We start from the raw sequence: 16,047 nt of genomic DNA, 5'->3' as shown, positions 1-16,047 counted from the left end.
GAGAGCAGCAGGTGTGAGATGTGCTCCTGTATTAGGGTATGTTTACACGACAACAATGTACTTAAAACGCAAAAAAGAATCCTTCGCATTTTCGCGTACAAAAACGCTTTCGCGAAAAAAAAGTCGTGAAAAACAACTAAAAACGCTGTATTATGCATGCCAGGCCAGTAGTTGGCAATGTCACTTTGTAAAGAAATACTACTAAATACTAAGCCTATAGATTAAACACGTTAAACGTTTTCACAAATTCACATTTTTGTAGTTTACACAGAGAGACGGTAACGGTATCGTTTCAAAAACTTGCACTTTAAATCCGCAATAGCGCAACTGCGCCTCTAGCGACCCGAGTTCGATTCCCAGCTCGAGGTCCTTTGCCGATCCTCTCTCTCTACCCAACACAAAATCTCTACTGTCCTATCTGATAAAGGCACAAAAAGGCCACCAAAAAAAAGAAAAAAGAATAGAAAATGGTGTCGTGTAAACGGCCCCTTAATCCCACTCTACCTGCAGTCTTTCTCCAGGCACTTGGACTCGTCTGTGCAGTAGAAAAACTTGCCCTTGAAGAGCTGCACAGCAATGACAGCGAAGATGAACATGAACAGGATGTAGACAATGAGGATATTCAACACGTTCTTCAGGGAGTTCACCACACAGTCGAACACGGCCTGAGAGAGAGCAGACACACATAAAGATACATTCTTGTTCATTACCAGTCAACTCGAGTCATAAAGCTGAATGCAAACTCATGAGAATCTGGCTGTGTCCGAAATCGCCCTCTATACCCTTAAATAGGGCACTAGTGGTGTAGTGGTGTCCGAAACCATAGTGGACGTTATCGAGTGCATTTCATCCATTTATTTTCCAAACCGCTGGTCCAATGTGGCTACAGTGTAATATCATACAGGTTTAAATAATTCCTTTTTACTTGATTATTAATTTGCTTAATAAGGGTTTATACATGCTAGTTTCCATGACAGAGTTCAAGATAAATTCATTACTACTGGAGCTGCCAGTTTCCTAAGTTTCTGAATCATAATCTGATTTAATCTGCTTGCCTGTACAAAGTATGCTTTATTAATAAGGTAGACCTATAGTCTTGCCGAGTTTAGTCTTTTAATGTTAGCCTACTGTCTTAATGCATTTTGTTAAGCGTTTTCTTTAAAACGAGGAAACATTCGGTGTGAAACTTTGCGCGTTTTGAGTTCATATTCTTCTGCCTGTCTGTAAAAAGTAAACTATGTTTTATTAAAAAGTTGTGTACTAAATGTGGTGCTTCAATATCACTTTCTTAAGCCACATTAAGCGTCTTATATGGGGAAGAACGCTTGATTACGGTGCCGTTGTCTGTTTTAGCAGGCTACTGCCATCTAGTGGTAGCAGGTTTTCTTAGACTTGATCGACTCAGAAATTAATGCGCGCATGTTACCTGATCCACAAATGCGCATCTTACTTGTTACATGCATAAATTCTGACCTACTTTAATACAAAATCGAAGTTTTGTATTAACAACTATGTCTCTATTTGTACAAAATGCTGCACATTCATGTAATTCAGGATTTTGCACACACAAGCTGTAAAGTATTAGCTTAAAGCTGCAGTCCGCAGTTTTTCCTCTTTGTCGACATCTCTGTTCGAAATCTGCAATTGCAGTCATTCGCGGAATTATCAACTTTACGTGAGTTGTACCTCGACACGGCACAGCGCGGATGAATCCAATGTTTGAGGAGAGTGTGCGTCTGTCAGTCACCGTGCCGGTTTGGATACTGGCATTCAGAATCACAGATTATTCTTTTTGGAAGTATGACCAACATAAGAATTTTCACCGGAAAATGTCATCTGAACAAGTGAGTAACATCCACTTTTGTTCTGGTTCTGACATTGCAGTAAATCGCACTGATTAAATCTAAAAATCGCTTATCATATCACGCAAAACCGTGCAAATTATACTTTGTTCTCAAATTGTTAATGTTAACAACGTCAGCATTGCGTGACTACATTTAATGTCCTTCCGATATGTATCCTTGTTTTCGCATGGGCCGGTTGCAGTCTCTTTTTTTCTGTAGTCAGTCCGAAGTCCAAACGAAGTCTTTTGCATTTTACAACGGATGAATCTCTAGTTGTCACTGGTGATTGTCGTTTGAACCTTTCTGGATCCGCCATCAAATTGATAAGTTTAATTATATCAAGTGCTGTGAGAAAAGGCTATAAATCTCCACCTCCAACATCCTCACACGCAACATAGCCAACTAGCCGAGACTCCTTCTTTATGTGTACAGATGTGACGTAATGACGCAAAGACATGCTCGAATCTCCCGCGGAAATCCACCAGTACCACTGGAGTTAAAAATATTATTACAAGCTTACCGCTTTGAATCGAGCTAAGGCAAGCAGATAGTTTTTAACACTGGCTGGTTATGTATTTTTTCAAATATGTATTTTGGATAATTTTTAACCCAAAAAAAGCTACGGACTGCAGCTTTAAATATAGCAACACACATTTGTGAATTTGTCAAATAGATTGGTATGCACACATTAATAATTAGCACCAGGCCTATTCATTTGTAGCTGTTTGTGTGTGGGTTGTGCAATGCTTGAAAACCGTGAAAAGAAAGTATCAAAATCCAAATGAATCCAATGAAATCTACTCAGAAAAGACATCAATGAATGCACGAGTCACCTGATCCACATATGCACGTCTTTGTTGCATGTGCAAATTATGATACACTATTACAAAAGAAAACATTTGTATTCACAAAAAATGTCTCTATTTGTACAAATTGCTACACATTCTGAATTTTGCACACGTACTGTAAGTTGAAAGGCATTTGGTTGTGGATAGTAAAACATATCTGCAAAATGTATCAAGTTCATGGATAACTGTGTATGCATCTATTAATCATTTTGAGACTAAATTCATCCCATACAGAACTATACTCAACATTGATAATAATAAGAAATGTTACTTGAGAACCAAATCAGCATTAGAATGATTTCTGAAGGATCATGTGACAATGAAGCCTGAAGTAATGGCTGCTGAAAATTCAGGCTTTGCCATCACAGGAATAAATGACATTTTTAACTATATTCAAAAAGAATGCGATATTACAGTTTTTACTGTATTTGAATTCAAATCAAATACAGCCTATACACATAGGATACTTCTTTAAAAAAAATATTTAAAGAAAATGTATGGATATTCATGTTAGGATTGATCTTCCCTTAACAGTGACAACAAAATATGTACCTTCAGTTTTGGTAGACGTTTAATGGTCTTCAGAGGTCGCAAGACTCGCAACACCCTCAGGGACTTGATCGTGTTGATGTCTTTGCCCTTGGTTCCTCTACACGAGTCAAAACAAGCAAAGGCTCAGTAAACTCAGGATCAAACACAACACATGCTGTAGTCAGCCTTCTTCAAAGCATTCATTCATATCCAGACAAAACACATGAGAATGCGAGTAAACATGATGTAAATGTTTCCTTCGGTTAAAATATCAATAATGCAGCACTAGCTGACACTAGACTAAACATACTCACCTTTTTATACTGACAAACACAACAGATGAATCTCTATCAAATGAGCATCTTTTAGTGTCATAGCTTTAGATCACTCCACTAATGGATTGGTGTTATTTCACAAAAGCACATGCTTTGGTGACAGAGTATGAAATACATTGCATGCACGTAAAATAGTTAATATCTGCATTAAACACCCTCTATCAGAAATGTTAGCCTGTTATTGAATGATACCTTACTATTAGCACTATTCATGCATAAAATAAGAAAGGCGGCATGGATTCAATCCAAATGCTGCTGTGCATTAGATTCTAACACAACAACACACCGCCAATGATAAACAAAGAAACCGCACCCTGAAAAAAGGGCATTGTTTCTTTTCAGGAACCAATGCTGTTTTGAGGTTATATCAAGCTGACATGCTTCAAATGTGTCAACTTGATAAACTGACTGACTGCATAGATTTGAATACAGTGCATGTATTCATTAAAATGGAGCTTACAGCAAGAAAAGAAAGTGGAAGGCTAAATAAAATGTAATTCAAGTTATTTCACCCTTAATGAAAAGAGCAGTCATGCTTTAGCTCCTAAATACTCAAATCATAACCGCCAAGCTTACAATGTCATTTAATGAAGTAACTGCAAGGACAAGCATAGTCGATAACTGAATCATGAGGAAATACTCAATGGTCATATGAAATAACTGAAGCCCTTCGCATTATATCGAATGCAGACAAAGAGCAAACTGAATCATATATTATTTGTGAGACATCACATTCATTTAAATAACCTTTACTAAGCCCCTATTTTGATGCAGGGCATGTGTTGTGTTGGATGTCTGACAATATAAACTGCAGATAAATGACTATTTCTGTACTGATTAATTTTCCCAATTATCTTAATTTACAATACAACTAATTATTACACGGCTCTCTGTATTACTTGATTCTGATTGGTTAATTGTGACATTCTGTGGCCAGATATTTCCTATCGTCGCTCATGGCAACGCTGTATATCAATCCGCTCAAACTGCCGCAACTTTCATGTCTCCTGTATCCCACCACATACTCGCTGTCTATACAAATGCAACTGGCAGCATCTTGCGTCTAAGTTATTGACTGTAGTGAAAATAACATTGGTATTTTAATATTGGTAAAGTGTTTGTATTGTTTTGTGGATAATTGTTTTGGGCTATTATTTTTTTTATTAGCCAACATTTTAAATTGATAAAATATAGGCAAAATAAAATAATTTTAACTCAAATAAATACTTCATATTCACACATTTATTTATTTGATGAGTAGCCGTGTAATAAGCAATATAATGTACAGTAAGTCGTCATTATAATTTGTATTAGTTTGCAGGTACCATTTAGTTCTTCCAGTGCAGCAATGGAAGAGAGAACAACAGAATATCTGAGAGGTCATATCGCATCTCATTTATTCACGGTCTCTTACTTCGATAAAGCGTTGATATAAAGCAAGGCTTTGGCAGGTGTATGATTGGTGCTGACAGATGAATCAGCAGAAAATAACTACAAGAAATTATTGTGAAAATGCTTACAATAGAAAAATCCCCAAGCAGTGATTCCCCTTCATAGCACAAATACATATTTCAAAACAAATGACCTTCAACTACAACAGACCTTTCCATGTGCAAGAGCAAGTGGTATTACATTTGCATATTTCTAGCATTTACAATAATGAACAGTTACATCTTCACCCTTAGAAAGTGCCATGGTCTACTCACACATGCACAGTTCATACATTCTTCTAAAAGTCCAGTGAACTCCAATCTAACAGCCAATCAGCAGAGATCTTACAGCATGGTCACCAATCAGCATGGTGAAGTTACTCCTTTGGCCCAATCAGAGGGCTCAGCAAGGTCATGCAACTCCACCCATGCTCCCTGATGCACATTAGTCTAGCATGCAATTACTGTACAGGGCCTGATGTTTATCCCCAAAACCCACTACAAACTAAATAGAGCCTCAATAACGTCCCACTGGACACCCTGGTAACTTTCACAGGACCCCAGATAACAATTATGGAGGGGAAATGCGGTTTCACATCAATACAACATTCACTACGAGGTCCTGATGAAAGCTATCAGTTTTATTGTAGAGGCTCCAACCCAGTACAGACACTCTCGCTCTACTAATATATGTAGTGACAGTAAAGAACATTATCCCAGTCAGCCCCGGAGCAATGAAGAATAGAGGAGATTTATCAAGGAGAAAAGAGAATATTGGGGGTTCCCCACCTGTTAACGCTTTGATGTGATCTAATGAATGAGAAGAACACAAAGCAAAAGGCAAAACATTATGACATGCTGAGAACAGAAAGTACCTCTGCACTAACAGTAAACCACATCATCCTTTCAGAACATTGCACATGATTTTTCAATGAGAATAAAAGAGACTGTCACGAGCGCCATCATGTTCCTTTGTGAGACTCAAATATGAGGCATAATGGCTGTATGCTGGAGAAACAGGAAATTGTGGCAGTGTTTCTAGGCAAATGTTTTGGAAACTGGCAAAAAGGAGGAAGAGGCTTTGTATGGTGCGGGAGAAACAGACACTTCTAACTGCCGTTCATTTCTTTTAAGGATGTAACAGAATGACAGCTTCTTTTGCTGGAGTCTGCAGAGGCAGCTGTGGGAGAGATGAAGGGTACACTTGACACAGAGAACATCTGAGGGTGGATCTGAAAACCAACACAAACAAGATCTGGTGCGAATACCAAGACATGCCCGACTATAAGAGATGGTGGAGCCGTAGATCTGATTCATATCACGCTTATGAATCCTGAGCATGGTTGAAAGATGCCAGCAAATGGTTATGAACCTAAAATGTATAGCATTATTGTTATAGTTTATTGTACAACTGTTAGTTTTGGTCAGTTGGCACATGGGCAAAATGTTATATCTAGGGATGCATGATATCTTGGTATCATATCGTTTATAGGCTTATAGTATTTGAGATTTTTAATTTATCAGTTGATATTGGAAATGAAATTGTTAATGCTTATTTCCCCTATTTTAACATTTGGATCACGTTTTCTGTCCATCATCTAACATTGACAAAGTTAATTCTTAAAACACAAGTTATTTAATAACACAGTTTTATTCCATTTTAAGCTAAATTGAGCTTTTCAAAATTTCAAAATGAATAACCATTATACCTAAAAAATAAAATAAAAATCATACATTATAGTGTTATATTTTAGTGTTTTAATTTTACATTTATTTTTAATCAAAGCAGTATAGAATTGTAATCAGTGCATCCCTAGTTATAACTCTATTTTATGCTTTAACTGTTAAAGATCTGGCCAATCACAGCAGCCACATTTGCAGTACCACATCTGAAAACATGCAGAAAGATGAGCATGAAAATATGTTCGTATTCTCATGCCCGCCAATTCAATGGAGTTCCGATGTTTTAATCGTTGGCCTAAAAGCCAGACCTGCCCTGATATACCACTCCAACACAAGTGAACAGGTCTTCTTTGATATGATATGACACATGCACTGCTCATCCTGTCTGAGGTCACTGTGGGTATCGTCCAGGATGCTCCATATTCAGTAAGTACTGTAGACCTACTGAAAATGGTAGGAATCTTTAACAGTAACATATCAATAGTATCTACCCTCCATGACAACGGAGAATTAAATGACATAAAGAAGAAGAATCAAAAGCTCGTTTGCAGAGAATGCGCGAGTGATGCTAAATGATGGATTATGGAGAGGCTGAAACACTTCACATGCTTCAACACTTGCCTATGGGCTAAGTATTATTTGACTCATACAGTGACAGGCAAGAAGACGAACAGTGAAAGGGAGAGACAGAGACAGAAACAAAGACACAGAGAGAGTTAAGGCGTTACCCCATGAAGCTCCTTCAAGCGATTCCAGGCAGAGAGAAACAGGAAGAGAGGAAAGTCAGTGACAGCACATCAATTCACTCACATTTAACACGCCTTTGACATGACAACACAGCAACAAACATAAAAACGAACAGGAAGAAGGACAGATTAGTCAGTACAGCGCTGAGACCCCTTTATTCTGAAGCAATATTCTTATTGCACTCAATCTGTTCTCCGCTTGTCTTACTCATTGAAAATAAATTGACGTGGCGGGAAACAATTTCTGAGCTCTGATCTCACTCTCACGCTGACCAAGAAAGTCTTGCTGGTTAAATTAGTTAAGAAGCTTGGTGGGGACACCACCAAACCAGTATCCCATTCCAATCACAAAATGCAATGCACACATATCTAAATATATACACGAATATGATACAAATAAAGTAAGAAGTACATTCCTTGAGACCATTTATCACAGAGCTGATTGATATCATCAACAATTTCTAGTCTTTATAATTAAATTAGGTGTCAGGCAGTGGAGGGGTTTGGGCATCATGTGAAGTCAAAAACCCCACTGATTTCATAAAACAATACAGCACCAGCAAATCATAACATTACAGCTCTTTTCTATTTCTGTTGAACTGGTAAGTGTTTCTTATAGCAGCTAATAGCATTTCCTTAAAACTAAAGCATTTCAATGGACCTTCCATAACTGTACAGGACATGAGCGAACAGCTGATCGTATCAGACAACTCCTTTATTACACACACACACACACACACACACACACACACACACACACACACACACACACACACACACACTCATTGTTTTTGAGACTGCATTCTCAAAAGTGCAATAAAGTGATGTCAACTGACCCACACCTCTGAGAGAAAAACAGGAAGGTCAGTGGATCAGCTTTGAATGTGAAATACAAAGATAGACAAAGACACTCTTATCACACTATGGGAATGAGTGTAGAGTAAAACCTTTAATAAAGAGAAAAGAGTATTCTAATAGCTGACTCAAATTACAAAGTATTTTAGTTAAGATCAATGATAAAAATTTAAACATGCTTAAGTAAAGTTTTTAGTTAAAAGTGCTCTAAGTCATACGGATTTGTGTAGGTTTTTGTAAAAGAAAGGCAACTTACGAGAATGTGAATGCCACCAGTGCACCACTGACCACAATAAAGTCCAGAATATTCCACAGATCTCTGAAGTAGGAACCAGGATGCAGCAATAAACCCAAATCCACCATCTTTTCAAAGGAGAAGCATAAATGTGAAAGATTATTGAGGGTAAAACCTCGACACCATCACTACAGCCATCAAAGCACTATTTCTGTAACAAATAATTTTGCCTGTAACAATAAATTTCAAGACAATTACTGACAGACTTCATATTGCTCGCTGTGAGCAACATTCCCATTATTATACAGAGTCCTAGTTAGTCTTTTATTGTCAAGAATATGACTGTTTGGTACAATAAAATGTTATAGATATTTGACCGAGATATCTTCAGTTACTGTACTGAAGAGCGAAAAAAATACAAAATTTTGGGTATTTGCATTTTTTGGGTGTACAGTAGTACATATGAAAGTGCTATATAAATGCCTCAATCATTCATTCATTCATTCATTCATATCCAATTAAACACTGCAATGTACCATACAATTACCTTAATGACCATCTCAAATGTGAAAACACCAGTGAAGACATAGTCCAAATACTTTAGGACCTATGAAGAGAAGAGTAAAATGATCAGTCATTTGGGACATATTGAAAAATTAGGTCAAACACTGATAAAATCTGACTTTAAACAGCAAGACCAGCACAGACGAAACATATGAGCAACTCACATTGTTCCGAGGAGCATTGGCTTGGACTGGGTCTTCCGCAGCCAAGGCTATACTGCTCATGGCAATGACCACCAGGATACACATCTCAAAGTAGCGCAGACTCACAATGTAATGGCACAGGCGCCTCACCCTGCACAAAAAAAAAACACACTATGAGAGTGAGGCTGAAGGCAATTACATAATGAAGTCTGATACCTAAACATTACTTTAAATCTACAGACAGATACATTTAATTAACCACCGTCCACCGATAATTAATATTTTCATGAAGGCCAAAGCAAGGTCTGAGAGTTCAACGATTAATTCAGTAATAATAATAGTAGACACGGTCAGGTCAACACTCTTGTGACATTAATATATAGTAAAATAAATCTAATCCTATATTGTTACACCAACAGGGCCATGGCAGACAGCTGCATTTGGCAATTACCCATTAAAAACACAGCTTTACGAGGAGGTTTATGGGGTTGGATGCCTTTTAGACTCAAAAGATCTTAAAGAGTTCACCTTAAACACACACAATCAAACTTTACAATCATTCTAAGGGATGTTTAAGACAAGTAATAAGCAAAAACGTTTGCGGATATAAGTCTATTGGTGGTTTGCCAGATGCCATCTACAAACGCTGTATGTAAAAGTTTAAGAAGCCACTCACCAGTGTTAATGAAGCTACTTTGCTACTCATAATTTACAGTAGGAGAAACAATCAATGTCAGCAAGAAATGAAAATTCACTGTATTTTCTGTTTTCAATATATTTTCTAAAATCTAAATGCATGTTATTTATCTTATTGTGAATGATTTATCCATGCATACCTAATAACTTTTAACCAATATACCATAATTTAATCTTCCGGTAAAATGACAGACTTCTCTCTGGTGACGTATGCTGGACTTCTCCAATCATTTAGCCTGCTGAAACCCCGCCCCTTTCTTACAACTGACTACAAGATCTGCCTCCATCCAATCAACAACAGATGGATAGAAATCCCAGCCTCATATATTTTTCTTTTTTTAAATATTCTATTTCATTTGGATGTACCTCACAATATAGAAAATGTCTGTTGCTACTTCCATTTCATCGTGACTTTAAAATGAGCTACAAGTCTGAGGCTACTGTTTGATGTCTGAACACTACTTGAAGGCAAGCATAATATTATTATCTGAGTGTGTACTTGATATCCTCACTTGACTGTCCCATGCTACACTGCTACTTGTTGACAAAAAATAGCTTGTCACTTGAAAGCCTTTTTTTGAATGTAAGCTACTGTCAAGCAACCAAAAACATTTGTTGAAGGGATATTTCTGGTTCAATGCTCTAACAACAGTATTTGTGATATTGCACTGGAATAAATGTTCAAAAACACACGGTTTTGAAAGTTTATTTAGACATGTTCCCTAGAACTGCCACACACAGACTCACGGATTGTTTGGGCTGAAGATGAACATGGAGCTGAAAGGCAGGATGGGGCGAGCGCTGCTCTGGTTTAGATTCTCCAGATTCTTCTCAGTCATGGGCATCGTCTCGCTGTCTATACTGTTCACTGAGAAGACAAACAAATGTCACTTTTGTTAGACCAACATTGGCTTCCAGTGTTAAAGGGTTAGTTCACCCAAAAATGAAAATTCTGTCATTAATTACTCACCCTCATGTTGTTTCTCACCCGCACGTTCACAAGAGCACCGCGACACATGTGTGACCTCGCGTGCGTCTTCCTCTGCTTGTAAACACAGCCCCGCGTTTATGGGGTCATATGTCAGAACGGCCGCTCCTGATCATCACCACAAGCATGTGTCGTGGTGCTCTCGTGAACGTGCGTCGGAGACTGATACGGAAGAGAAGAAATTGTTGAATAAAGTCGTTACTTTGTTTTTTTGGTGCACAAAAAGTATTCTCGTCGCTTCATAAAATTTAAGTTGAACCACTGTAGTCACATGAACTATTTTAACTATGGGTAGGAAAGACATAGTCAATCATATCAGGGTATCTCACATGAGACGTGATCCAAAAGTCCTTTTATGACCTGAGATGTGGATATTTGGTGCCAGTCTCTCTATTTCAAGTCAAGTCAAGACACCTTTATTTATATAGCGCTTTTTACAATACAGATTGTTTCAAAGCAGCTTTATAGTGATGAAAATAATGAAACAAAGTTTGTTACAGTGGTTCTGGGCCTTCAAAGTGTTAATTAAATAGCTGTCAATTGAGTTGTTACGGGTTTGGAACAACTTGAGGGTGAGTAATTAATGACAGAATGTTTATTTTTGGGTGAACAATCCCTTTAAGACCCTTGAAAAAGTGGCACACAAATGTGAGTGTAAAATTAGTTCAAATTAGCCATCATGACCTGATATGGCTATATGAGAAATACTAACTGGGAATAAGGGTCGTTTCTCCTGGGGGAGATGTGATGGTCACAGGTATGTGTGTGCCCATTCCTCCAGTCTGACCAATATTTCGCTTGTTGTCCGAGTCTTCTGGTTTCTCAAGACACCATCGGTTCCCAACTGAAGGCTGATGGGGATTTATAGCCAATGAATCTCCTCCCATGTCCATGTGCCTGGAGCAGGGAGTCAAACCAAATTTACACTTTGATTTTTGGTCATGAAAGATTCTAAACTGAAAAGACTGTTCATTCTCATTCAAATACATTCACTGATTCATATTTCAGAGTATATTATTGGTTGGACGAACTCAATTAATAGAACCTTCAATGAATGAGTTGGTGTTTTCAGTGTGGATTGGCTCAGTGAGGCACCAAACTAATTGGGATGTATAAATAAACTAAATGAACAAAGCATCTCATGTGAATGAGGATGTGCTGACTGACTTACCACGATTATGAAACACTCTTCCTTGAATCTTAGATATATACACAAGCACATTTTTAGAAACAATAAGGTTTGTTTCTGGCTCAAAATGTTTCTGAACTAATCTGTTGATTACATGAATTTGCTTATAGTACACAAAATGTCACTCACTGGTCAACAAAAAGAAAGTCACTGAAAGAATCAATGAACAAATATGAATGAATCTTTTTGCTAAAAGAAATTTAAAAGAGTCACTGGGATGAATCAAAATCCCCACCACTTGAGGCATCATTGCTCATATACGAATAAGATCACTGGTTCAGCACATGGTTCAGTTTTCTTTGTACAACTTGGGAACAATGTGCTGTTCAAGCTAAGAAATAATTTAAAAATATACAAATATGTTCACTAGTGTTGTAGCTAGTGGAACATGGTCCAGTTTTCTTTGTAAACTTTAGAACAAATGTGCTAATCAAACTAAGAAATAATTAAAACAATTTACACCTTTTAAAAACTATTTGAGAAGAAAGTTTTACCTGTGACTGGCAGACTTGCCCTCCTCCTTCTCTCCATTCTCTTGTTGCTCCTCTCCTTCCAGCGTGGACTGAGCTTTACTGGTTCGCGGCCTGTGCCGCCTCCGCCCTCCATTACCTCCGTTTTCCCCCCTGGAGCACCTCTCTCCCTCTCTTGTTCCTGATCGTGAGCCTTCCTTCTGCCTGGACCGCCGTTCACTCTTCCCCCCAGCACTGACCACCCCATTGCCCTCCCTGTTATGCCTGTGGGAGTGATGGTGACGGTGTTCTCTGTCCCCACCTCCCACTCCCTCGTCCACTGAGCTCTGGTGGTGATGTCTGCGGCCCCCCTCGCCCTTCCCCTCCTTACACCGTGTCCCATCATGCTCCTTACTGCGGCTGTGATGGACGTGATGCCGGCCTTCTTTGCCATGCCCGGTGTCACCGTTTTCATTGGTCTCATTGGAGGGACGCTCCCTGTGACGGTGGTGCTTGCGCAGTGCATGCGACTGTGGGGGTTCCATCCCAGGGGGGACTCGTTCCTCCGGCATGCCACCCTCCCCTTGCAAATTCTGGGGTTTGTCCCAGCCTCTGTTAGGGCTAATGCGGCCATCACAGTGAGGTTCCACCACCAGAGGCCGGTCCAGGTGGGTTTTGATGTCAGGGCGGAGGTGGAGGTTGGAATTCAGCCTGGCGTTGAGATCCTCTTGGTACAATGCCTCGCTGCTGGCCAGCATGTGCTTCCGAATCTGGGTGGTGCGCTGCTCCCACACGGACATCATCTTTAGAGAACGTTGCTGTTCTTTACTAGTAAGGAGAGGATTTAAGGAAACAAATCTATTAGCCTCAGACAGACAAATTTAAATAAAACAATTAGGCATGGTGTTGACGTTAGTCTCCATCCATGTCGAGACCCCCTTTCATGATGGTGATTTTGTGTTTGCTTTCACTTAAAAATCCTTATTGATTTGAAAATTGGGCTTAATTTTGGATGGCTGCAACTTACACAAGCTAACAGTGTTGTAGTCGAGACAATTTCATGCTCCCGAGTCCATGACCAGACCAAGACCATGAAAATATGGTCTTGGACTAAGACTTGAGGACCAAGACCATTAAGATATGGTCCCCGAGTCCATGATAAGACCATGGAAATATAGTCTTGGATTTAGACATGAGGACGAGGACCAAGACCATGAAAATAAGGGAGCATGTGGATTCTGTCTTGACTCTGACTGGTACCTTTTCTGGGTCTTGACTCAAACTTAAATGAGCTGGTTTCAACTACGACAGAAATGCGGAGTGATAAAAATAGTGAAAAGTTCCAGTGCTGCTGGACTAAATATTAGTGTTCTTTGAACTGTGTTTGTCCACGCAGATTCGAGGACTGGATAAATACTGTTGAATAAATAAAAAGAAGGTCTTTATGGATGCCAGATTACAAAGATTATTCATGGTCATGCTTTACTCATCCTGCAAATATTTGTGAACAATGGTTTGGGTAATGAAGTTTAATCATGCATTCTACACCTGCGTTACACAAGTGTAGAATATTTAGAGGGGTTTGCCAGGTTTAATGACCTAATATCTATCCCTTCCTTATGAGGAATAGTTTACCCTCAAAATAACTTTTGTCATTGCTTAATCACCCCCATCTCATTCCAAACCTGTTCATCCATGGAACACCAAAGGAGAATTTTTGAAACTGGAAATTCACTGAGATTCGATTTAAAAGAATGATTCACTCATGAATCTGACGACTTTTCTTTTATTCTCTCTCTCTAATGAACTTGCCAAAAATATGCTAAGGTTTAAAAGTTTGGGGTTAGTACATTTAATTTTTTTATAATGAATACTTTTCTTCTACAATGACACATTAAATTGATCAAAAGTGACAGTAAATGCATTTATAATATTACAAAACATTTCTATTTCAAATTGTTCAAATGAAAAATAAATCTATTCATTAAAGAATCCTGAAAAAAGAAACATGGTTTCCACAAAAACATTAAGGAGCACAGCTGTTTACAAAATTGATAATAAGAAGAAATATTACTTGATCACTAAATCAGCATATTAGAATATAGAATATTTTATATTATAATATTTTTACAGTATTTGTGATCAAACAAATGCAGCCTCGGTGAGTAACAACAGACAGTTCAAAAACATTTTTTTTAAAAATCTTAGCAACCCCAAACTTTTGACTTTTGAACAGTGTGTGTGTGTGTGTTTGATCCTGGTATTCCCTACATTGTGGGGACCAAATGTCACCACAAGTATAGTAATACAAGTACATTTTTACCTTGTGGGAAAATTTTTTTTGGTCCCCATGAGCAAGCAAGCTTACAAATCATACAGAATGATCTTTTTTCAAAATCTAAAATAGTTCAGGGGTAGGGTTAGTGTAGGGGATAGATTATACAGTTTGTACAGTATAAAAATCATTACGCCTATGGAATGTCACCATAAAACGTGATTGTGTGCGTGTGTGTGTGTTGTGTGTGTGTGCGCGCGCACATTTTTTCCTTGGAACAAAGCCAGTCATGTGGGTTTGGAACAACGTGAGAGAGAACAAATGATGACATAAGTCTCCTATATTTCACCTTATTTCTTATCTAGTTAGTTAGCATGAAAAGAATATGAATCAAGACAAGTAAAGGGAAAGATTGAGCTGGGGAAAAGTAACATCTACAATTCTCTCTTCTCCACATCACTTTATTCTGAGCACACCTCTAGCAGGCAGGCCGTGTACCAGGGAGCGTGATGAGTGAACTACAGCAATGTGTAGACAGGTGATGGGAAAGAGAATGCTCTCTGAGGCTGGGAGAGAGTGGAGAGACCGATTATCAGACATTATCTACTGCTTAAGTGCTAACAGGGCTTTGCAGTGTGAATCAGTCCTGAGGTCAGACTGTATCTTTGTGGACTAGCAGGACGAGGTGGTTCAAACTCTGATTTTACAGTATGACAGAACCTCATGGTGTGATAATCATTTCCCTTTTCTGTTTATTTGACTTTTGGCCATGTTATTAATAATAGGTAGCAGAGAGACCAAAAAAAAAAAAAAATGTCTCTAAGGCTCATGTGTCAGAGCATGTGAACTACTCACTATGCCACAGTTCTGATATTTCCTTTTTTCTATCAAATATTAACATACTTAGCAAAAATTAGAACTGAGATGTTCTCAACCTGCTATAGTACTTTAAATCTGCTGTAAACAATGTTAGCTATCTTGCTAACTTCTGGCTAATTGGTCTCGCTTTGCCAACTTTCCAAGTCTTTCGCAAATAAAAACCATTCACCGCTTCATCAGACTCTGAATTTTAAGTGTGGTATTGACTAAAAATGCTCACAACAGCTTTAAAGTGCAAAGAGTGAAATGTTATCAATGAATGATTTTTTTACAGCTGGCCAACGGTTAAAAATGAAATCATAGGTTAACATTGACATACTGTATATGTATGAATGTGGGGCAAGATTCTGGAATGTC

At 38.3% G+C, this 16,047-nt stretch overlaps 1 protein-coding gene across 10 annotated transcripts in view; it reads right to left on the bottom strand.

Annotated features, from left to right (window-relative positions):
- The window catches only part of cacna1ba (calcium channel, voltage-dependent, N type, alpha 1B subunit, a), a 116,686-nt gene that overhangs the window by 31,468 nt on the left and 69,171 nt on the right, over nucleotides 1-16,047 (bottom strand). For 7 of the 10 annotated variants that reach the window (XM_056257362.1, XM_056257361.1, XM_056257365.1 and 4 more), the window contains 9 exons: nucleotides 12,582-13,364; nucleotides 11,611-11,795; nucleotides 10,658-10,778; nucleotides 9,236-9,365; nucleotides 9,055-9,114; nucleotides 8,529-8,635; nucleotides 5,778-5,798; nucleotides 3,245-3,341; nucleotides 505-665 (listed from right to left, as the gene is read on the bottom strand). In XM_056257362.1, coding sequence (XP_056113337.1) covers nucleotides 505-665; nucleotides 3,245-3,341; nucleotides 5,778-5,798; nucleotides 8,529-8,635; nucleotides 9,055-9,114; nucleotides 9,236-9,365; nucleotides 10,658-10,778; nucleotides 11,611-11,795; nucleotides 12,582-13,364 — 1,665 coding nt within the window. The remainder of the gene's footprint in view (nucleotides 1-504; nucleotides 666-3,244; nucleotides 3,342-5,777; nucleotides 5,799-8,528; nucleotides 8,636-9,054; nucleotides 9,115-9,235; nucleotides 9,366-10,657; nucleotides 10,779-11,610; nucleotides 11,796-12,581; nucleotides 13,365-16,047) is intronic. The other 3 variants (XM_056257364.1, XM_056257363.1, XM_056257366.1) reach the window with 1 other exon arrangement.

Source organism: Rhinichthys klamathensis, unplaced genomic scaffold (assembly GCF_029890125.1).
Source record: "Rhinichthys klamathensis goyatoka isolate OS25496 unplaced genomic scaffold, OSU_Roscu_1.1 h1tg000137l_1, whole genome shotgun sequence".
Lineage (NCBI taxonomy): Eukaryota > Metazoa > Chordata > Actinopteri > Cypriniformes > Leuciscidae > Rhinichthys > Rhinichthys klamathensis.
The sequence above is the reverse complement of the archived record's forward strand: the minus strand, read 5'-3'. Positions and strand labels throughout refer to the sequence as shown.